Here is a 24,007-nt window from a genome sequence, read left to right as displayed (position 1 = left end):
GCTGTCTGGACCCCTTCCTGTCATATTTAAAAACACCTTTACAAGGAGTGTTGCAAGTCTCTGAGCTCAGTTTCTTGGCTCATTAGAGTTGATCATAATGAGACAGTTGCCTTTGGCTACATCTCAGAGTTTTCCAAGTTTTACAAAACAAAGTGAATCACAGAAAGACCCCCCAATTATTTCCACTGAGGCAAACATCTCAAACGTCAAGCTAGAAAACACTAAGTGACAACCATTTAGGCCTCGCGCTCGAAATTAGACGAAGCGTTTGTACTGTCTCGCCAAATACTTTCACACTTCTGAAGGAGCAGAAGCACAGAGGTACGGCGGGGGAATTACAGCTGTGAGCTGTGAGGATGCTCACCTCTTTCCGGCTGTTCTTAGGTGTTAGAGCCAGGAGCTGAATAAGTTGGGCAGGAAAGCTTCAAACGAGCACCATGAGTTCCTTTCTGGCTTTCTTTATATCCTCTGTATGGCTGGAGAAAGGAACAGCGAGGAACTTTTGACACGTTTCCTCTTTGTGGTGACTGGACGTACAGTCACACTGTGCAAGAGCCCTTAAAAAACAAAACAAAAAGAGCTCGACAAAAGAGGCAGAATTTGTCTTCAGATGCCGGCTTCAAAGTGCAACGTGGCAGCTAAGATTCCCACTGCTTCGAGGCAGTCAAGTGTGTGATCAAGGTTCTGGAAGGGAAGCCTTGGGTTCATCAGAGCTTGAGCTTTGGAATAGTAATTATGCTTAATCTGAAAGTGCAGAAGGCTCCAACCTGCTACAAATCAACTCATTATAATGGCTAAAATCCAGGAAGTAAGGTTAATAATAACATACTTAAAGACACAGTGAAATGTCATCATTAAGACTTCAGTATGCTTCAAAGCTTTCTTTCGTAGACTCTTTCAACTGAGGTGTGAAAGCAGGCAGAGTTTGTACCGCTCTCCCAAGCGCTCTTTTTTCACTCTTCACACAGCTACTTCAGAGTGCTACACCATGGACGCTTCAAAACCATGAATGTCAACATGGTTGGCACTGTGGGAAAATTCAGAGGATCACCAAAGTCCTCACAATTCATATCGGGGACCAGTCCTTTTGGAAATGAAACCGGACACCTAAAATCTTTGAGGTTTCAAATAAAGTGTCTCAAACAATGTAGGATGGATTTCCATTAACTCCGGTTCTATCTCTGGTAATTCCCCTCACAGTATCATGTGAATATTAGGAGCTGGTGCAGTGAGATAAAGACTAGGCATTCAACAAGATGACAGAATTCAAAGAACACCAAACCCCCAAAGACTAATATGATGCAGATGTTGTGAGCAACTTAAACACTCCTAAGTGCAGCAGAAGCTCTGCTGGACATTTAATTGCAGCCCGGTGTCACCCCAAAATCTGTAACAAATCTGCCAATCCACTAGAGGGCAGCGTGTGAGCAACAAGTGTATGCGGGTGCAGTTAGATTAAGGGGTAATAATGACAGGGAAAAAAAGAATGACCATAGTGTAAGACAGCAGCAAGTCTGAGACATTCGTGTTGTATTGGATGGTCCATTCATAGCGTGAAGCAAAGGGTGACTGGCAACTGTTTTAAGTAAGTAGTTACATTAAGCCAAACCATAGACCTAGTAAGTCTGGAAGAAAAGAAATCCCTTTGAATGACCCCCTCTCCTCTAGCACTATTATAAAGACCACATTTTAACCAAGTACCTACAAACTAATGACTGGCTGCACTTTGTGTTTAGTGCTGGCAGATCTTGCAGACATGCTTAAACACGATCGTGAACATGGTAAACAATACACCTGCTAAACATCAGCATTGTAGAATTAGTATGGTATGGATGTTGGCATGGCGATATTAGCAATTAACTAGTACTGTTCTGCCTGGTCTCACATAGCAAGTTGTCGTGCTGCGCCAATTCTGATTCCGACTAGGTGATAAAATGCATTTCTTTCAACCAATCACGGTTGTCCTGGACAGCGCCAGACCCAGAATGCATCAACTGTGCCCCTGTAAAATAGCATCATGGGGAGTTGGTTTGCACATGGCTTAGGTTTCAGCTACTACTGTAGGCTGTCAAAGATTGAACTGTTAGTGACCAGGTTAGGCTGGCTCTGCCATTTTCAGTGTTCGAATTGCTAGCTTGGATGTCATTCTTGTTCCCTGTCTCTTCTCCAGTGGAAGGAAGGAGAACGGCAGGCTTACATTAACAGTCTACATCGGGTCAGTCAGACCATGTTTTTCTCCAAAGCAGCCTCAAGCTGCTGGCTTAGCTGGAGAGCATTTGCATGTTTAAGCCTCGATGGGTTTAGTTTCCTGTCTTGATGGACAACCTGTTGTCAATGCCTCCAAGTCTGACACAGCAGTCTGTGTTTTTAACCTACTTACCTATTACAACCAACACCTTTCACATTAGTTGCTCGATCTAAAGTAGTATAAAGTGGTTCATAATAAAAAAAAAAAAATTGAATTAGCGAGGCTTTAAAAAGGTGCCTCTAAAATAGTACATTTGTGTATTTATAGTTTAGCAGGAACTCTGCCTTTTTAAACTCCTAGATGGAATTATGAAATATGAAGTTCCTATAGCTGAGTGGCTTAAAGCATTAATTATACAACGAGTGTGTTAAATGAGAGCGCCTGCCCTCCATGAAACCGTGGAGGATTTTGACAGAAATATGGCCCCAAAAGCTTCTCCCCTGACAGCCTCTGCGCTCTGATATTATATTCATTTAAATACATTAAATCATCACTAACACCCGTGGAAGTGCAAATCCATTCTATTTTCTGTTACACTTATTTCAGACTTATTTCTAGCTTTCAGACCCAGCTCTTAAATCAATAATAATTTAGATGAGAAATTAGTGACAGAAGCCTGGCTCTTTCCACGTGGGAAGCAGAGCCGTAAAAACAGAGAGAATCGAGGCGGAATGTCTAACTCCTCATTTGTAACGGAAAAGGACGTGATTTGAAAAAGCACAACTTTTTCGATTTAACTTCTGACGTTTAATTGTGAAAAGATGAACCTGGGGTCGTTCTCCTGAAACAATGTCTGCGCAGATAAAGCCTTCCTGTGTATTTTCTATCAAGGTGTCACCTGGAATATGTTGGAGAGGTCTCGCAGGTTGAAGATATAGTGGAACTTGACTGCAGTGGGGAGGAAGGTGGAGGAGATGCGTTGATGTAGGGCCAGGGCTAACTGGACCAGGGCGGGGCAGCTCTTCTGCAGGGCGCGGCTGAAGCCCTCTCCTCTCACGTGCTGAACCAGGATGGAGGTATAGATGGTGCTCAAGGCCTCGGCTCCGGGAAACGACAGGGCAAAGACAGAGAAATGCCGCTACAGAGGGAGAAATGGCACAAACAAGGTAAGCATGTGGCTCCCTACTAATGATGCAGTCAATTATCTTCCAGACGAAAAAGCAGGGTCACCTTGTGAGTGTTTACAGCAGTTAGTGAAGAGGGACTGCCGCTCGGTCAAGTGTGCCTTTCAAATTCAAATACGACTGTCTGTATGCTCGACCTGACACTCTCCATTTGGAAACATTGTCCTCTAAAGTTTAGAAAAACTTGGATTAGCGAGTATGTGCTGCATCTCTCCCAGTTAGAAGTGCATCAAGTCTTTGATCCCATACTGTATGCTTTATAATTAATATAATATTATTCCAGTTGTTGGTCATTATCTACTCCGTGCACAGTGCATACGACTCCTGCCAATCTGTTATGTTCAGGATGAGCTTAATTTGCTTTATGGGTGCCAAAGTGTAGAGGGTGAACAAAAATGGTGAACAAACAGTTCCCTGGCACACCCCAGGGAACTTGTCTTTCACCGTTTTTGTTCACCCTCTACACCTCTGTCTTCTGCTACATCTCCCGGACATGCCACCTGCAGAAGTTCTCTGATGACTCCTCCATTGTTGGATGTATTGCAGACAATGGGAAGGAGGAACACAGGGAAGTAATTGAGAACTTTGCTGGTTAGCGTGGCAGGAGCCACCTTCAGCTCAACATCGGGAAAACCAAAGACCTGGTGTTGGATTTCCGGTGCAGAAAGAGCCCCCCAAAACCTTTTTCCATAAACGGGGAGGGGGTGGAGATGGTTTCTCAGGGTGCATCAGAACAATAAACTGGACTGGTCAGACAACACTGAGGCCCTGTACAGAAAGGAACAGAGCAGGCTGTTCTATCTGAGGAGGCTCAGGCTCTTTCAGTCTGTGCACTAGGCTGCTACAAATGTTCTACCAGTCTGTGGTAGCCAGTGTCATGTTCATACCATCAGCGATTAGACTACACAACACCACCACCACAGCACCATACACTGCACTGACACTTCTAGACTGATGCACATTGCACAGGCACATTTATTATATATTGCACATGTCAGGTACATACTAGGACAGTTACTGCATATTGTATGTTTATCTTTATTTTAATAGTTTTTTTTAATTATATTTTTTCTAATCAAATCATTGCTGTATTCTTTCCAGTATCTCTCTCTTATTTTCTCTATTTTTTGAGACTTACTCTTGTGCTGCTACTTGTTTCCCTATGTACTGCTGTGTTACCTGGGAATTTCTCTCAAGCGACATCGATAAAGGGGACCACATATCTGCATATCTGCAGAGTCACATAGTCACATATCTGCTCATCGATTTCTCAAAGCTGTGTTGATTGGAAAGGTGATTTTAACACCATGCAGCCTCATACACTTTTAAAATTGTCCTTCAGAGAACGAGTTTAAGTAAAATGATTTCATCTCCTCAAAATAAGTACTTACCATGTGTTTTGAACACTTTTCAATGCCAGGTCTCAGAGCCATACATTTTTAAGACACAGCTTAGTAAGGTTTGTTTTAAAATTGACGAGTCTAAAATGTATTTTGAGAAAAAGATAAAAAGGATATCTTTAGTTCAGAATTGAAAACAAGGAACAAGGACATCTTGACCGCAAGAGTCTCAGTGCTTAAGTGCAAAACACTGCAGCAATCAATGTTTTTCTTATGCTGTTTAGTAAGTTCCAAACGGGTCATCATGTCCTTCAGCTTTTTTGCAGGTCAGTATGAGTGTGTGTATGTGTAAGAGAGTTTGGACCTCTGGTACAGAACAGACATGACTTTGACTTTCTTTAAATAAGACAGTTTGAGTTGAGCCATGGAGGAGGGTATTACAACGGAACACTAAGATCTAAACTTTACTTTGCTCCTGCTGCTTTCGCAGCTTTTAACAGCCATGGTGATCAATGCAATCAACAGAGACTGGAACTGCAGCACTGTATACGTCTCATTTTGTCCTCAGTTTTAATGATGCATATTACATACTTCAGCACATCTGTGTACATTTTATGATTTTTTTTAAATGCAACATTTTGGGGGTTTGTGTGTGTGTGTGTGTGTGTGTGTGTGTGTGTGTGAGAGAGAGAGAGAGTGTGCCTGTTTGTGTGTTTGCAACTTCAAGCCAGTGGACACAGCATCGTGTCTCAAGTATTTTCTTTACTATTAGTTTTACTATTTTGTTTGTTTCTCTTTGTTCATTTTTCATCCCTGTGTACTCCTCCACACACACACTCCCATATATATACATATATATTCAATTGTATTATATATCTGTGTCTTTTCTTTTTCTAATAAAGTGTTACAATATATTTCAAGACCCATCCGTAACTTAATATACAGTATATATAGATGTATCGAGTAAATGTAATGTGGGATCGTATTAAAACTGCACTTAACCATCAGCCTGTGAGTTGTGCTAATTAGCAGAGTGATCAGTGGTCAGAGATGTGCGCCAGTTTGTAAAAAACGTTCACAATACCACAGAGTGAGGTTGAGGTCTAATTTATTAATGCATACCCCTTCAGCCTCCCACTGATCTAACAATGCTGGTGAGGGAGGTGTAGGTGGAGACCATCAGCCCTCTACAGCTGATATCTAACTGTATTCGTTGAGCCCCGCACACTTTTTAGTTTCCCAGTCAAATCTGACTGATTCATCTTACATCAGTGGTAATCTTAGGGCTCTGTTTGATGCCCAGTGCAAAGCTGGAAAGTATCATTGCTAGCATTTTAATTTCCATGCCCAATGCCCATGTTCTGTAAAGAGCAAATGTAATTTCACCCACCTCTTAAAATGAGGTGTGGTCAGGCGCTTTGTTGGGGCATTACTAACATGAGGCAGCAAAATGTGACTGTGCCATAGTCCAAAAAAAAACTGATCTAAAGGGAATGGTGCAGCATTTTCCTGCAGTTCAAAGGGCACAATATTCAGATTCAGTAAGATGCCCTCAGACAGGCGTGTCGCTAACATGCGTACTTCCTGCTCTACTGAAGAGAGAGGCTTCTTTCAGTAGTTAAAAAAAGTATGTGGCAACAGGACAGAGGAAACTCTACAGAGGAAACAGAATTTTGGTTACTAAAATAAAACATTTTTAGACAGCTCTGATGGAGCTCAGGATTCATCATGAGGAATGCTGCTTTACTGGAAACAATTTTACTGCACAAACTTGAACTGTGTGTTTGATTTGATGAATAGGAGGACACAGAACATGTACTAACGTTAGATTCTGAGTGAGCCTATCAGTGAAATTAAGCTGCTGTGCCTTTTGGCTAAATGTGCTCACAGGGTTCTTTTTAATGGAGACACACACTTATCGAAAGATGTATAGTCTAGGAGCAGTACATTCAACTCCTCTGTGTGAAAGTAAGCCTACTTTCAGAAATCCATCAAATCAGAATACTTTATTAATCCCCAGGGGGGAAATTGTTTTGCAACAACTTGTGCCATTTAACAAGCAAAAGGAAGGTAGACATACCCTAAACCTACGTTGGTCATGGACTTTAGACCATGCACCACAGATTGTTGGAGCCCTCAGACTTTTACCGACTGGTATGATCCTCACTAGAAAACAAATCAATCCCACACACACCATCCTGCTACTGAAAATAATCACTACAGCACAAAATATGTATTATTTCCTCACTCACAAATGCACTGTTCCCTCCTGTAAACTTTGAGTAAAACTACAGTGACCAGCTGTTTTAGGAAATTAATTCTTCAAATCAAATTTGTATTGTATTGTATGTATTGTATACATAATTGTAATTATTATATCATATTGATGTATGTCACACATGCCATCATGATCATACTTCTTCTATATCATAATAAAATTGATAATTAATTAATCATAATAATTACATATTACACACAATATATACATACTGTATGTTAGGCTGCTCTTTAAATAATGTACTACATCATATCTATTACACAACTATAGTACTAAATAATAAGAATAATCAAAATGAATCTTATCATTCAAAGAAGCAAGTCAAATAGCTTGTAAAGCAGACCTCACTCACAATTATCAAACAATTATCAAACACACAGATGCTTTTAAAATACTCATATGTGAAGCCCCAACAACAAGCTTCTTTGTCTTTTATGTAGATCTAAGGAGCTGTTGAACAATATGTGGTGTTGAAACTAAACCTGGTCTGTATTGTATGGATGATGAAAAGATCCATAGGCAAAGCATATTACTATATGCTTTGTTTGCATTTTCAAAGATTTTTTCAAAGTCTGCCTAAAGGAATGGATAAGATACTGTTATGATTTTTGCATTCAATTTTTAAAAGTGCTGTAGTGAAAGAACAAGGCAGTCTTGACAGATGCAGGCCTATTTCAACAGTGGGGTCCGAACCCTGAATGAACAAATGAACTGTTATTCTGGTCTCCGACTTTCACCGTTGTGTTTTTCTTGTTCTCTCAAGTTCTGATACATCAAATCAGTTCAGTCTGATATTACACATTAACAAAGGAATGATCAAGTAAATAATGTGCCACCTTCCTCTGGGAAACCAGTGTGAATTAGAAAAAAATCTGAGACGTAGGCACGTAGTCATTTACTTTTTGTTAAAGTTCCATCTAAATCCAATCAACTCCGCATAATTGGCCACAGCAGAATGAAAGGACAAATGAGCAAACAAGCATGAATACAGACAAGCAATGTAGCAATCCAAAGTTTTGCTCTAATACCACAAATGAATATAAAACAGCATGTAATGGGATCTGCTTTAAAGGGTAATGTCACCAATTTTACAAAGTAAAGCATGCTTATAGATGTTGGGGAATTCTACTGAATATGTGAACAAAGTTGTATAAAGCCTTTTGTGGCTCCAGATGAGTGTAATGTTAGACAAGTGGACTGAGGGGCAATTTATCAGATTACATGCAGCTTCTACTGGAGCCACAAAACGCTCTATACTACTTTCTTCACATATTCACAACTCCTGTAAACACACTTTAATGAGTAAAGTTAGCGGAATAACCCTTAATAATAGGATGCAACTATAAAGAGAAGACGATAACATGATAACATGTGCAAGAGGAAGTGCACATGTAAGGTCAGCAGTGTGTTGCGTAATAAGTAGAACACAATGTGCTGTGAGGACATGCTGTGTGTGTGTGTGTGTGTGTGTGTGTGTGTGTGTGTGTGTGTGTGTGTGTGTGTGTGTGTGTGTGTGTGTACCTGCAGTCGTGGGTTGATGGTGAAGCTGCCAGCTGTGGGGTTCATGCAGGACACGTATTGAACACTGTGTATTTCCTTCAGAAGCAGCTTATTACGGTCGTACCTGGGAGCGCACACACACACACACACACACACACACACACACGCACACACAAACAAGCATGCGTAAAAAAAAAAAAAAATCATTATTTAACAGCCTTGCATGCACACATGCCCTGCTCACACGCACACGACTTTGCTGATATGGATGCCTCAGCTCCTACTTAAGCTGGCGTGGCTCGGCGGCGTCCTCCTTCCTCTCAATTTCATACCTGAAATCCTCCCAGCATATCTCTAATGGGCTGACCGTGTCTAAGCCAGTCAGCCTGTGTCTGACGCAGTGGAACCATGTTCAGAATGGCCTCACTGTGTCAGAGAGATGAGCAACAAAATCCTTTTAAGGGGAATCATACAACCCGGCGCTCACATTTGACTTTTGACACTCAGAAGTTGTAGCATATTGATAGTGAGGCGGGGACCTGTCTGAATACTAAGAGGAAGATGTTCTGTGCAGAAAAGGCTGCTCATTTGAATTATTACACCAATCAGCTGCTGGCACTCTATTATCTGAATGATCCTTTTCTATGTTAATACACGAAGGAATTCTCTGAAGCTATCCATCATCAAACCAATTAAAGCGAGGGACAGTTCCACAATTGATGTGATATTTTCTGGAAGTCATCTAGAAAGAAAAACACTCATCAACTTGTAACAGCACAGGCATGTGCTCGTGTTTGCTCATACACATTTGCATAGCTGCATGTAAATGACTGTCTTACCAGTGGTTGTAGTCCATGTGTTGGCGTATGAGTGTATGAGGTTGCACCGTGCCATACGCATCCACCTCGGGCATATTCATGTCATCTATGAAGTAGATCAGTCTTCTGCTTCCTGGAGGTCCATAGTTACGCCCAGCTTTCTTCTCCAAGGGCTTTTCCAACACCGCTGTGTCGAAGAGAGCAGAAATGTAGAAAAAGAAAGAATGACGTATGAGAAAAGTGTAATTAAATAGCAACATTGATCAAGTAGTTTAGAGTTGGAGTGTTATGGGTCAGTGGGAAGACATTTGATTCAACTGGAAGCGTACATAAGCCAGTGGTCTTAACTGGGTCAGGACCCATTAAATGGGGCGTGAGATGAATCAGCGGAGTCTTATAATGATCAACGTGTTGAAAAACAGGAACGTTTGATTTTGTTTTGTTTTTTAAATTTTGAAATACTGTGTAGTTTTACCCTCGCCCTCACAGCTCACTGACAATAGACACAGCCTGTCTATGAGTGGCCACAGCAGATTTTGTGGTCTTTGTGGTTAGTGTACATAAGCAAAAAAGGGCTTTAAAGCCACTGACACTGGCAACCGCGCAGTCTGAGATGTTCCAATATAGCAAATAATGACCTCAACAGTTATTATCGAGAGCTGACAGGAAAAAGTCGCAGGGCATCCCTACAACGAGCAAGCCGCTGCAGGAGAGTGGTGAGTTGTATTCATTTTTCAGAAGCCAGCAGTTGTTTGATGCCTCGAACAATATGCTTGGACCCTATTTGTTGCTGAAATTTTGTGCTGTTCTAAGCATTATTTGTGGCTTTTTGATGGTGGTTTCTTGGCGGAGGCATAGACTGCAGTGTATTGTTATCATGCAGTCTTTTCTGAGGTTGCTAAAACTACGTAAACTATCGGTCGGAAAACTTGATCTCTCAAGGGGGGTCTTAGTCGGTGTCATGGTGTGTTAGACCATGGATTAAATTTACACCAGAATATCCCTTTAACAATACCGGTATTATTATTAAATTATTATTTTGTTTCTGAAAGTGAGACGAGAGAAATTATATTAATCTTATGTCTGTGTGTTAATTGCAGAGCTGCAGTCAGACAACATTGTTAAGGTATCTTAACTGTAACTATGTGAAAAAAGGCTACATCTGAATGTACTTTAACAACACCTTTGAATTACTTCTGAAGTTGCTTACTTTGAAAAGACAGGTGGAGTATCTACCTCTAGTAGTTGAGCGTTAAACAGCCGGCTGAATGAACACAAGTCAAGTCTCCTGTCTCTGCTTATCAAACCAGGTGAGTAATGTGTGTTATCCGGCCACAAAACATTCCGAAGGTCTTTGTTAATGGTTTGTGTAATATTATTTAAATGTTGCTCAGGTCAGCTGATGCCATATCAAACTGTAGTTGTAGTGGTATGTTGCTTATGTTAATGTTCTGCTGGTGTTTATGTCTCAGCGGATTTGAGTCATAGTGCAGATTAAGACTGTGATGGAACTTAAGTATGTCTGAGTAAAAGTAGATTTGTACATTACGAGGACAACACAAGAAATCTTATTAGAGCTGTGGAATTCTAAATCACTGATCTTTGCTCATTTCACCTCAGCCTTTCTTTCCGTCAACTCCTGTTAAGAAATTCTTTTCAAAATACATAAATGTCAAACTGTTGATCTGTATTGCCTGAAAAAATCTTTACTAGCCATAGCTAACTTTTCTTATTTATCCACAGCCAACAAACATAACTGAAAGTCGTTCTTTTTTTTTTTTTTTTAACTTCTTTTAGCTACTATTAAGTCGAGTAATGTTTATCTAAGTAGTCCAGCATCACAAGTTTGTCTGAGAAGGTTTTACAGCTAGCCTGGATCCAGACCACTGAGTTGCCTTCGATATCTCTGCTATTCAAATTAAATTCTCTCAAGTGGAGAAAGTGTCAACTAATTAAAGATTTTTTGGGATGGATACAAGGTCAGCTTCCAACATTAGCAGGTACATCCAAAAAAAACAGCATCCGACAAATGGCTTTGAAAACAAGGATGAGATTGATTCTGATTACTATAAATCAATTTACAGAAATAACTCTTGAACTGGTGTAGTCCAGTGCTAACCATCATAATTTTCCTGGAATATTCCTATTCCTCTCCTGGTTTCTTCTGTATTTCTCAAAAGTTCTGCCACATTTTGGCACCTTTTTCCATTTTCATTTTAACAATCTGTTTCCGCTTTCTACAGCTTGTAGTATGCTGTGCTGCTGAACCTCGTCCTTCACAGTGAGTAAGAGACGAACAGAGATACAGGGATGAACAAGAAAACTCATTTTCAGACTAAATTTCAGACATCATGGAAAGAAGAATTCCTGTTGATCAGTGTGTCGTCAATCACCATGAAGTTCAGGGCAGGTTCTTTAAGAGGCAGGGGTAAAAAGTCACTGAATGAATATTAGTTCATGCAAGATATTCACTCAAGTTCACGCTAGAATGGACAATTAAGAATTTAACATAAGATGTCTCTTGCAGCGTACTTGATATTTTGTTGATCTCATTATTTGAAAGTCACCAGAATGCAGAAAACAAGTTTCTTAAATTCATATTTCTTCTGGTGGAGGCCCCCCAGACTCCCACTGTGGTTTAGAAATCCTCCCTATTTTTGAGTTTCAGGGTGGTAGTGATCAACGTGAAAACCATTAGCTGCTCGCAGAGATTCTGCCTGTTTATTTGGCCACTTTACACTAAGTACGGCACATATCACTGGAGCTGTGACCTGAGTATCAGTGTGGAGTGCACAGAACCACTGGTTTAAGTCTCAGAATGTAAATGGTGTGTTTAAGTCTGTATGGACAATAAAGGACTAACGTCAGGTAGAATGGTTTCTATATTGAAGCGCATTACTGCAGCCTGAGCAGGAAGCATCCCTATGGTTGCCATGGTTACATGGAGCCTAACATGTGAAGCACTCAACATTGATTTCAATCAAAAGCAGATATTTATCATTTTGAAAAGGGGAACATATAGAGCATGATATCTCTGCTTATAGACGTATGGTCCCTACCTTGCAGCATAGCAGATGTGGTGTAGTAATTAAATGGGACATTTTTAATCATATATTTCTCTGCGTCCAGTGATCCCAGTTTGTCCCCAACCAGGACAGACTTTCCTGTCCCGGCGTTCCCGACCAGCATGACTGGCCGACGGTGTTCCAGGAGGCGGTCCATGAAGTAACGCACTCGAATGGTCTCTGTAGTGTGGACCAGACACGCCTGCACATGGGAAACAAACGTACAAACTGTTTGTATACATATATATACACATATACATATACATATAATGTCTGTTGGAAATATCTCATCTATTTAATTCTAAGATATCAATGTACTAAAGGGTTATAGGTCTGTAACTAATGATTATTTTGATTATCTATTCGTAAGTCAAAAACGTTTATTTCTCATGGGCAATTAATCATGCCCGGAAAATTTTCTGACGATCTGACGGAGACTTCTCAAATAAATTCATCTCACAATGACAGAAAACAGAGAAGGCAGTAAAGCCTAATTTTGGGGAAGCTGGGAGAAGAAATGTTTTACGATTTGATGCTGATTAATGATCCTGGATTTTTGAAGCCAACAGTACAAAGCACACATTTTCTAGAAAGATCATTTGGTAATTTGGTAAGGCAAGGTAAGCAGATAATTACAAATTAGACTAAACTAAGAATGAAATAATCACATATAACCTCAGTGCAAGTAAATATAAAGACAAAAAGAGAAAAACAGCAACACTGAACTGGAACTGCTTAGTTATAATTAGTCAGGCTGGGAAGAGAGGAGAAGTCCCGCACCTTTTGCGGATTTTACACTGGTCAATGGGGAGAGACAAGTAACTTATAAAAATATATTTTAAAGATAATTTTGTGAGTCAGTGAATGTAGATAGCTCTGTATAGCTGATGAGAATTGCCAAGCGGGGTGATAATTCTCTTGATTTGTCACCGCGAGGACTTCGTATATAGTCATTTCAATCTAATGTGAAAATCGTGATCAGTGCAACTTTAAACAGTTACTTTCATCAGAATGTTGTATAATGTAATTCAAGAATAAGGCCAGTAGATTATAGCTGTGTGATTTAATCAAAAAGTACTTTGAAGAACTTGAAAACTTTAAATCAACCTGTTGTACCTGCAGTGGTGTGTCTGTGTCCATCTCAAACTTGGGTACCATCTTGGACCAGGGTTCAAACTTCTTGCTCTCGGGGTCGATGTAGTAATCAAACACGGTGCCCTGGGACGGGAACTTGATGGTTTTGAACTCGGCCACCCACCACTTGCTGAACTCCACTCTGTAGTCGACCAGCTACACTCACACAGAGCACACATGCAGAGACACAGAGGGTAGGCGGGTGGTCAATACTCTAAAATGACTTCCTCCCCGCTTTTGCTCCCCATACAGTGGCTATGGATCTGTGCGTTTGATTTACTCTGGTGTGAATACGAACCATAGGACAAATAAATGGCGACAACATAGAGATACAGCCACAGCAGCTGAAGGGGAGAAAATGAGAGATGGCAGGCCTATCTATCCATCTGTCTGATTCAGACAGTGAAGTAGCCTCATCACCTGCTGGCTGGCAGGTCCTCGCCTTCCTCCCTGCCTCCCCACCCCTTGGTACCTGTCTCCTCTGTTCACTCCCAACTCTCCAGTCAATAAAACCACTTAGCATTTAAATGCATCTGTGATGGGAAAATAAAGTGGAGTACATTTGTACTGAGGGGAGAGCAGTTTTATCCCATAACTTAGATGGACGCTCTTACTGTACGCCGCTAACTGGATTGCTTAGCAACTGCTCGCCACGGCTCTTCTGCTGATTTAAATTCATGCAGCCTGTGTGTTGTTGAGCGGGAATGGAGTCCACTTCATTTTCAGATGCAGATCTCTCCCTTTTTTCGAAAAAAAAAAAAACTGCCACTTCTTCAACTGGAAATAACTTCCAAATGACTTTTCATAAATAGAGACACAGAGTTGAGTGGAGTTGCATAAGACCCATCATCCGGGCTTGAATGGGCCTGAGGAATACCCATAATGCAAGTGCAAAAAAACTATTTCAGGGAGGAGTTATATGAGGAGGAAGGGAAAAAAATCATTTAGCTGTTTCAGTTGTGTCCCATTCTTTTTTTGCTCTTCATGCAACCACTTAGTAAGCATCTCACACGCCCAGAGGCCCACGCAGTACCTGGTCTTGGAACATGGCTCCCCCAAAGGCCCAGATTGCAGCAAAGACAAAGTAGAGCTCATAAAGTTCCTTGGCACAGTCAGGCGGGGTGTTTTCTGGAGTCAGCAGACACTCCAGCAAGAAGCACAACATCTGGACCATGCTCTGTTCAGGGATGGGGATGATCTTCTTAAACCTAGGCAAAGACACACACACACACACACACATTGTATCAGCAGATGCAAGCATTTTCATTAATTTGTTAAATTATGGTTTACCTTATGTAATTTTGAATGAGCAGATTTAATAGAAAAAATACTGTTTGTTTTGATGAAACAAAAATCAATTTTGTTTATTCCCAGAATGCAGATGACAAATGAATCTATGAATATCTATGAGGCATTCTGGTTCTGTACAGTGGTGCATTTTCTGTATCTTTGGCCTGGCATTGAGGATAAATTATTCCTCCTCTCTGTCTCCCTCCTCTGCTTCCTGTTTTTGTCGTCTGCTCCAATAGCAGTGGTGATGGAGGTGTTGGAGGAGGCGAGTGGTCCTCTACAATAGAATGCAGGATGGCATCCAGTTCTTGTGAGTCAGTACCTTGTTTGCTTCGGCCCACTTTCGCACTCCCCACATTATCTCACACCCCAACATCCTGTGTCAACTGGACACAACTGTGAGAATGTCATTATATAGTGACACTGCTGACGAGCCGTGTTTACCTCGATCTGAGCGTGTCCAGGCAGGACGGGAGGTACTTGTCGAACAGTATGGTCAAGTTGGCTTTCTCTGATTGGACCTCCCTCCTGTCAATCCAGCTGGACACCGGGGGGTTCCAGCCGAGGTCTGCTGGGTTAATGTACAGGATACCTGGAAAGAAAAACAATGAATACAACACATGTAGTGACTACAGCACCTACACACATGGCTGGATTAACAAGATTCGGGTCACCGGGGCAAGCATTTGTTGTTGGGCCCCTTCTGGCCCCCTCACACTTCCTGCCTGTGTATGTGCCACGATACCCCCACTTATAATGCATAAAGCAGACTATACAATCCAGTCTTTGCACTGATAGGAAGCCTGGCCTCAGGGTTTCTGGGCATCCGTTGGTTCAAGCCAATTTGTTAAAACAGAACTTTTCTTTTCTACAAAATTAACTGAAATCATTTTTACTTAGACAAACAAATCCCCTCATTGTGTTTAATGAGATAAAGCCTACAGTCATGCTAGCAGCTCTGTGAGGCAGTACTTAGCCTTTAGCAGCAGAAAAACTGTAGTCCCTACATCTTCAAAATGCTAACATACGGACATTTGGCATAATGGAATGTTCAGACTGTTGATGGCATTACAAATCATTTTCAATGGAAGCTGGCGATATGAAGCTAGAAACTGACAACTTGTCAACAACACTTGTCACTGTTCACTTTATCACCTGATAATCACCTGATATGTTTTAGTTTCAATCAATCCCTAATAGCATGTCTATTCAACTTCTCCACTAGTTGCCGCCAGTGTTTGGTGCTGGTCAGGTGGTGTTAAGTGGATTTAACAGCTGTTTCCCACTGAAAATATACCTTTCTGTTGCATCTGAAAACATTTGAGATGAGAATGAATTTTGACATGATCAGCTGATACATATCATTAGGAAAAAAAATATTTCTCAGTGCAGCTTTAAGGTCTTGAAGGGGCTCTGGGGAACTTCTGTGTTGTGCCGCAAGCCGATCGTTTACGTTAGCGGACCCCATTTCTTAACTAACGTTAGCTACTGTTGCTATATGCGGAAAGAGGCGCAACTCCAATAAATCGTCCACAGGCTTGTATAGACAACCGAGAGAGACAGAGGTGGTCTCATTTTTCAATCCGCTTAACACAGACAATAAAATAGTGAATCATACATATAAATTGTCACATAGAGCCACTTAAAACACAGAGCTTTTTGCCATAGAATGAAAAGATAAGACAAAGCTGGATGCACCTCTTCAGTCTTCAGTGTTGCAAACACGTGTGAACAAACCAGCAGTGAACAAATTAGCAATCAATTGACTTATGTGAAAAAATGTTGACACAGATGGAACTTTTTAGCCCCTGAGGGTCTGTGGCTGCTGAAGCAGTTGGTAACCCAGCCTTGCAGAAAAATGTTGTTTTATTCAAGTCAGATAAAACCACAATATTGTGACATTGTGAAAGAATGACACAAAGACAGACAAGCAATGATTACCTGCTCTTGATACAGTCGCTGGCGTAGCAGTGCGAAGGTGGCTGATTTCAAACACCAGCCTCATGGTGGGGTTCAGAGGGATCCGCTCATTACTGGCCAGAGTCAGCACCTGATAGAAGCACACAGCACATTTACACACAGTGTACACAGATATGAGTAACAATGAGTGAGTTTTGAGTTGTTTGTGCCTTTTACACACGATTAGCTTGGATCACGTCATGTTTTGCTCAGTTCTTCACAGTTCTCAACATTACAGGCACACACTGCATCATTTATTCTCTCATCCACAAGAGTACAAATAGTTTACTACTCTGTCGTGTCAGTGATGAGTCAACCACATCCTCTTGTTCATATCTGAATTATCGGAATGCTGATTGACAGTAAACAGACATTTCCAATGTGTCATTTTCATACTGAATAAAAGACCCAGTCCACAAGTACACACACAAATACACTCCGCTTGCTCACACCTTGTTGTCATCCATGACTGTGTTAAGTGACTCAATCCACATTGGGTCAATGTCTCCATCCAAAACAATCCATTTTGGTCCGCTGTGAGTGACGTTGGCCAGTTCGCGCATTATATTAGAGAACAGGCCTGTAGAGAAGCAGTTCACATCATGGACATTGGACTCATTAACATTGGCCATTAACACTTTGTACTCATCCGTGTTTCTGCACAACACAATAATCACCATCTTTCCACTCTCTGGTTGCTGGGTTGATGATGCCAAAAAGCTCGTCATTGGTCACAGCCTTCGGGTTAAGGTCCGCCCACACAGGTCTGCGCTTCATGTTCTGATAGGTCCTCTGGAGTGACCTCATCACCTGACTCTTTCCAGTGCCCGCGTTCCCGATCACAAACACGGAGTGACGCACGGCCAGCAGCTCCTCCAGCTGCACCACCTGACACACAGATACACACAACCGAACATTTCATATTATGTTCTGTTTACAGCACATGAAGGACATTGGCGACATGGTATAACAACAAACAGTGACCCTTTTACAGTGGCAGGGTAGATAATGTCGCATTTCATGGGCCACTGCACTGTAGCAGCCAGTCTACTGTGTCTCAGTCTTAATGGTCTGCTTTATGGTGAATATAAAGTGATGCAGAATGACAGGGTAGTGTGATGCACCGCAGTGCAGCGCAGCAGCTTAGTACACTGTTCACAGACTACAATAAATGACAACTGTGGTTTTCTGGAAGGACAAATATCTGCACCCTCATTATTCTGTGTTTGCACACATAAAGGGCCACTCCACCTAGTGTATGCACCAAGATCAGTTTACTTGTCATGAGGACTAGCAGTCAGTAGTTTTATAATGTCTTCTGACGTTTCTATGGAGAATCAATGAAAAAGATGTAATGGCATATACAAGTAAAAATGATAAAATAGACACAAAATAAGTAATATAAATATTGACATGAGAAATATTCTAAAGCCATTTTGACCTAAGTTCTAATTCATAAAATGACCATGTTGTTGTATTAATTTAAATACAATTCCTCTCTCAGTCGAGACAAACAGGCCAGACGCAGTAATGTGACTGGCTGTTTCCTTGGTCTGAATGAGCAGATGGTCAATCACATAACTGTCACATGAGTTTGTCTAGATTGACGGACAAAGTGACAAAATCAAGTTTCCTCAAAAGTCAGTGTTGATAATAAATAACACTTGGTTTATGAATGTGCTGTTGTTGGTCACTATTTCCCCTCAATACAGCGCAACATGAGAAGGAAGAGCTGCCTGCAGCCAAAAAATAAATAAATAAATAAATCAAATAAAAAAAAAAACAATGACAAGAAGCTGTGGATGATGATAAAACAGCTCAAGGAAGAAACTAAAATCTAGTTTTCTATTTGTGAAGTTTAATTAACAGTGGCATTTAAAGTGAGAGATTTTGATTAAGGTCCAACATAAAACTGCAGCAAAAGTCCTAAAACCTTCAAATAAATGCACATTTCGGCACTTATTGTTCCCTCGTCTCCCATATGAAGTGTTTACATGTCATAAAATCAGCGGTTGCTAAAACGTTTCTAAATGAGACTCCAGCGGCTGTCGGGGACATTAAACGTAGTCATGCCAAACACGGAGACTCATCTACTCACTCACTCGTCTTTACAGGCCCACTTTAGTCACAGAATATTCTTCCAGGTTAGCTTAAAAACATAGGTCAACCTGGCACCACTCTATGTAGCACGCAGTGTATCTTTGTTTAAATGAAATGGACTGACAGCAAAAACCGTTACGTATGAGATATACTGTATAGTGCAGTGCAAAGTATAGAGTGTAGAGTAGATACTGTGTGTAATAGATCTGATGTCTGCACAGAGCCCAAAGACTAAAAGATAACACCCACCCAGCCACAGTGTGTTCACCCTGCTGCCATCTGACAACAGATACAGAGGTATCTGCTGCCATAGCACCAGACTACAGAGCAGCTTCACTTCCCAGGCTGTGGGACTCCTGAACTCATCATCAACAATCCACCATAAAAAGCCAGCTGTGACTTGATTTTTACATTTGTTTGGGATTAGCTGAGGGGGTATACAACTGCACTTACATTATATGATTTATAGACAGCTGTCATTATTAAGAAGTAATCTGTTATTTGCAAAATAATAATTTAGTTGTATTTGTTAATGAGCAGGTCACGTCTCTTTTGTTTAAAAACAATTAATTGGTTGGTTGCCTACTATTCAATTTACTGCCATTTTTTTTTTTTTATAACAATTTAGTTGGATTGAGTAATTTTTAAGAAAAGTTCAAATCATCTGATTCCAGCTCCTTAAATGTGAGCATTTTCTGGTTTCTTTCCTCCACTATTAAAGTAAACTGAATATCTTTGGGTTGAGGAAAAATGAGACATTTGAGGACATCAGCTTGGGCTTTGCGAAACACTGAAATGTACTTATTTTTTTAAAACAATTTTCGGTAATTTTATGGGCCATACTTTTAATTGATTAATCGAGTAAATAAATAACAGAATGATCTACTTGAAAATAATTGTCAGTTGCAGCCCTATTTAACTTTTATTTCATTTTAATGTCTTTAAAGTGGTTAAAAACACTAAAATGAGCATTCATCTGACAATTTAAAGAGAGGGAAGGAACTGAATTCTAACCTTTGAATGATTTAGTTAAAAACCCACTAAACCTCCAGCTCACTTAATTTCCAAAGCTTCTTCAATATTTTTTATCTACTTTTGCAATAAATCATACTCTCTGTTCATGTGCTGTGGGGGGTGGCTGTTTTCCATCTTCTCAGGCTTCAATCACTGGGTCAATGTGTTCACCTTTGACCAAAATTTAAATTACAGTTTGTTTGTTTTTATTTATTTTTTTTTTTACTGAATTTGCTTCGCAACATCTAGTCACAACTTTTGGGTCAAAAAACATTTCATGTATGGCGGTGCCCCTTGAAAGTCAAATGAACACACTCACACTTGACTTTATGAATTTCTTTTGACTTGCTGTGTAACATTTTGTCACTTCAGGCATGTGAGGTGACACCACGGAGTGAGTAACAGAATAACAGGGAGGGAAAAAAAGGGGGAGAAAGAGCGATTTCCTCCCCATTTCCACTCACACATACACATGGCAAGCTGAATCAATGCAATCGACCGGGCTCCTCGCGGCTCCTACTCACCATCCATTCAGCTGGAGCGCAGGCGGCCTAACGCTCTCAAAGGCCCCGGCTGATTACTGCTTTGATGCCGGGAGAACTAATGCTAGCAAAAGCTAATGCTAAAGGTATGCAATCTCCCTCACCCCGCCTGCTCCCCCTCCTCTTTGTCTGAAATCAAAAGGTTGGTCACTCAAACAAAGACAGTAAAAGTTCAGGCTCTGGGGGTGGATGGTTGTTATTGACCGCTCCGGCATTCTCCCTCTCTCTCTCTCCCTCTCTCCATCTCTCTTGCTGTGTTTCTCTTCTTCTTTGTTTATTTCTGTGGCTGTCTCTCACAATGTCAGGGTTAAGTGGCATGGTGCAGCACCAGCCTCCATTGATGGAGTGTTATTATGTGGTTCCCGTGTCTATTTGACCTGGGGCAGATTGCACTTATTTCCCCTGGTCCTGCGTTCATCTGTCTTTGACACATACCGCCTTCTATTGTGCATGTGTGAGTGTGTGCGTGAGTGTCTGTATGTACCATAATGACTAGAATTAGGTCAGCAGCTCAGGCACCTGAACTCTCATCGCAGCCAAACGCCTGCTTTCTGTAATATTTGCCCGATTCATCCCCATGCTGCAGACTTGTCTGACACTAATGTGTATTTCCCAGTGGAACATTATGACGGGAGGTAAATAGCTTTTGGAAAGAACTAAGATAAATCTAAATGAAAGTGCTACAACTGTAATATCTGTCTCAATTGTTCAAGATGAAACCCCCATTTGGGGACTTCGCAGAGAACTTGTTATTGAGTTTGCTTTCGTCCTCGGCTTAGCAACACTTGTGACACTTACATTTTGTGAGCTGTAATCAAAACAGAATCAAGCATGTCTGGGGGCTTCCAGAGAATCTTGTTAACGCACCTTGAGTACGAAATTGTCCTCGGCCTGTAACTTCAAGTCCAGAATGGACTCCTTCACGTGCTTCTCAAAGTCCAGGTCTCTCTTCCTGGGGACGTCCAGGGCAGGAAACAGGTCTCCGATCAGCCCCATGAACACAGGCATGTCATCTGTCACTATCTTGGGGATGTTGAAGTCTCTCAGAGCACGCATTAGCACTTGGTCCTCCTCTCGCCCGGGGTCTCCCCTCTTCAGAGACCCGGCCACGACCAAGACTGACTTGATGGCTCGGAGGCCCCAGTCATAGTGGTCCTTTGGTGAAGAGCAGTGAGACGTCAGTAAGCAGATGAAAACACTCAGGGCTCTCAGAGCAGATAATGTTGGCTTTTGTGGGTCTAATAACAACCTTCATTGGCTGCCAGTTAAATTTCTGATAGATTTAAGATTCTTGTCACACTTTTAAAGGTGCAATATGTAAGAATTGGTGACATGTGACCAGAATAACCGGTAACTGAAGCGACAGTGTTGTTTAGCATGCTATCACAGGGGCTTTGGACCATGACAGGTTACAGCTGGGCGGATAAAATGAAAACTAGCATGTGATATAGACGCCATGATGTCAAAACTGTTATATTTTTACAGTCTGTTGATAGTTGTAGTTAATTTTACATATTGCACCTTTAAGGCCCAACATGGTCTAACCTCTGCTTATGTTACAAGCTACTGACTCCCCGTGAGATCCTACATTATACAATTGCTAGCTGTTTGTACGTTCACACTGGTGACTTCATCTGCCATGAAACTTATTACAGCATTATTTCAGATCCCTACAGATCGTGATTGCATGAACATATATCACTGTGCTCTCATTGCACGCTCTGGTGTCTGCCCACTGAAAAGGAAAAACAGCAGAGTCGTTCTGCACAAGACCGGCGGCAGATCTTACAGAAAGTAATATTAAATCCACAATTATGAATCACTTGTTTAAATCAGTAATTGTCTGAATCAGCCCTTATGAATATAGCTTAGAGAAGCAGTCTCTTCATTATCTTTTGACTCTACTGGCACGAAGTTGCTAATGTTTCAAAACTTGTGATGAAACTCTGGCAAACAACTGTGAAGCAGCTAAAAAACTGTAATTAAGGTGATATTTAAAAATGTCTGAAGAACCGGGGCTTCATAAAACAGCCATAAAAAGGACATAGTGTGCTCTGACACTTAAATGGGCCTGTGGTCATGGGAAATTCATCCAGAACTGAGGGCTCATTAAATCGCTTACCTCAGTCGAGGAGCTGCACTGTAACTGTAGTCAGCACTGTGAGCGATTTTATTGCTTTATTAGAATAATTAAAATAATGGCATAACATGTAAAACAGGACTAAAAAAAGGATTAATGAAAAAACTGGGATGGAATAACATCCGAACTCCCTGCAGCTTTTCATTCATATGCATGTAAGGCTTCACCCAGACAGTTAAGTCAGCTCCTGAGTGGTGCCTCAGAGTCATTCTTTTATCGAAAGCCTCAAATAAGAAATGAACATTGGGTCAGTTGTTCAGCTTTGAAGTGGAAACGGTCTGGCTTTCCTTTAGTCATAAAAGATTTGAAGAAAGCATATAGCACCTGTTTGGATAACAGCTCTTTACACAGAGTGTAGAGGGTGATAAACTTCCTAGCGAGCACCCGAGCGTTGATGAAGCCCTCAGCCACCAGCATGATCTCACAGATCAGCTCGAAGTCTGGCACCACCATGGCACATGGTCTGCAGAGAAATGGACATTTGGCATTAAAGGGGAAGTTCACCCAAAACAGAAAAATCCATCAGTATCTACTCAGCTCCACGCTGCCATCAAGAAGTGCTGGTGCCACAAGGGCAGGGTACATTATAACAAGATGATCATTTTTAGTGATTTCACCTGTCAGTAGTTTTAATGCTGTGGCTGATGGTGAATAAAGTCCCTACATTTCCATTTATGTGATATGTGTGAACTAATCCTTTAATAGATGAATAAATAAATGATTTGTTGTGTTTGATGTGTTTTTGGTGTTTCTGCCCAACAATATTAAAACGTCAACATCTATCGATTCAACTTTAATATCCAGCCTGTTTCTGTGTCTTCTTATCCTGTTAAGGGTATTTGAGAGTTGAAAAATCATTTTGGCGGAAAAGATGATTTTTAGTTATATAATCATAATTTATAAAGTTACATGACATATTGATGGATTAAACTCAAATTGATGGAATAAACATGATCCCAGAAAAATTAAAAAGTGCAAAGAAAGCGCAGCTTGAGTGACTTAAGGTGATCCATTGGCCCACCTGAAGAGAGCCTTGAGGTTCTCCGGAAGCTCCGTCCTGCCAGCGTAGCCTGGATTCATGGTGATGAAGATGCCTACAGACGGGCAAAGATTCACCTCTTCTCCCATAAAGTTGAACCTCTGCTTCTTATCTCGTATGGCATCCTGGATGCTTTTGACCTACACATACAGAGGTCAAAAACACAATACAGAGCATAATTAATTCACACTCTTCATGCTGGGTACCTTCATTTCCTTTGGTACCAACCAAGATACATCAAATAACACTTCAAATGAAATATATAACACGTAATATTTCTGTATCAAATGTCTAAAAACGAGTAGACCTGTGACAGATTTTGTTTAGTAGTTTGCTTACATTTGTTCAGGGTTTGTACTGCTGAAACCGTACCAACAAGACGCATGAATGCAAGAATTCTTCCAACTAAAATGAAC

At 41.0% G+C, this 24,007-nt stretch overlaps 1 protein-coding gene across 4 annotated transcripts in view; it reads right to left on the bottom strand.

Annotated features, from left to right (window-relative positions):
• dnah9 (dynein, axonemal, heavy chain 9) overlaps window positions 1-24,007 on the bottom strand; it is a 157,348-nt gene that overhangs the window by 70,360 nt on the left and 62,981 nt on the right. For all 4 annotated transcript variants that reach the window (XM_037081128.1, XM_037081131.1, XM_037081132.1 and 1 more), the window contains exons 35-47: window positions 23,574-23,731; window positions 22,877-23,015; window positions 21,280-21,567; window positions 17,434-17,644; window positions 17,209-17,336; window positions 16,739-16,847; window positions 15,242-15,389; window positions 14,541-14,715; window positions 13,490-13,663; window positions 12,368-12,575; window positions 9,330-9,495; window positions 8,512-8,614; window positions 3,087-3,326 (exon numbers count right to left, since the gene is read on the bottom strand). In XM_037081128.1, coding sequence (XP_036937023.1) covers window positions 3,087-3,326; window positions 8,512-8,614; window positions 9,330-9,495; window positions 12,368-12,575; window positions 13,490-13,663; window positions 14,541-14,715; window positions 15,242-15,389; window positions 16,739-16,847; window positions 17,209-17,336; window positions 17,434-17,644; window positions 21,280-21,567; window positions 22,877-23,015; window positions 23,574-23,731 — 2,247 coding nt within the window. The remainder of the gene's footprint in view (window positions 1-3,086; window positions 3,327-8,511; window positions 8,615-9,329; window positions 9,496-12,367; window positions 12,576-13,489; window positions 13,664-14,540; window positions 14,716-15,241; window positions 15,390-16,738; window positions 16,848-17,208; window positions 17,337-17,433; window positions 17,645-21,279; window positions 21,568-22,876; window positions 23,016-23,573; window positions 23,732-24,007) is intronic.

The sequence above is a fragment of the Acanthopagrus latus genome, chromosome 20, assembly GCF_904848185.1.
Source record: "Acanthopagrus latus isolate v.2019 chromosome 20, fAcaLat1.1, whole genome shotgun sequence".
Taxonomy (NCBI): domain Eukaryota; kingdom Metazoa; phylum Chordata; class Actinopteri; order Spariformes; family Sparidae; genus Acanthopagrus; species Acanthopagrus latus.
Note: the sequence above shows the minus strand (reverse complement) of the source record. Positions and strands in the feature narration are given on the sequence as shown.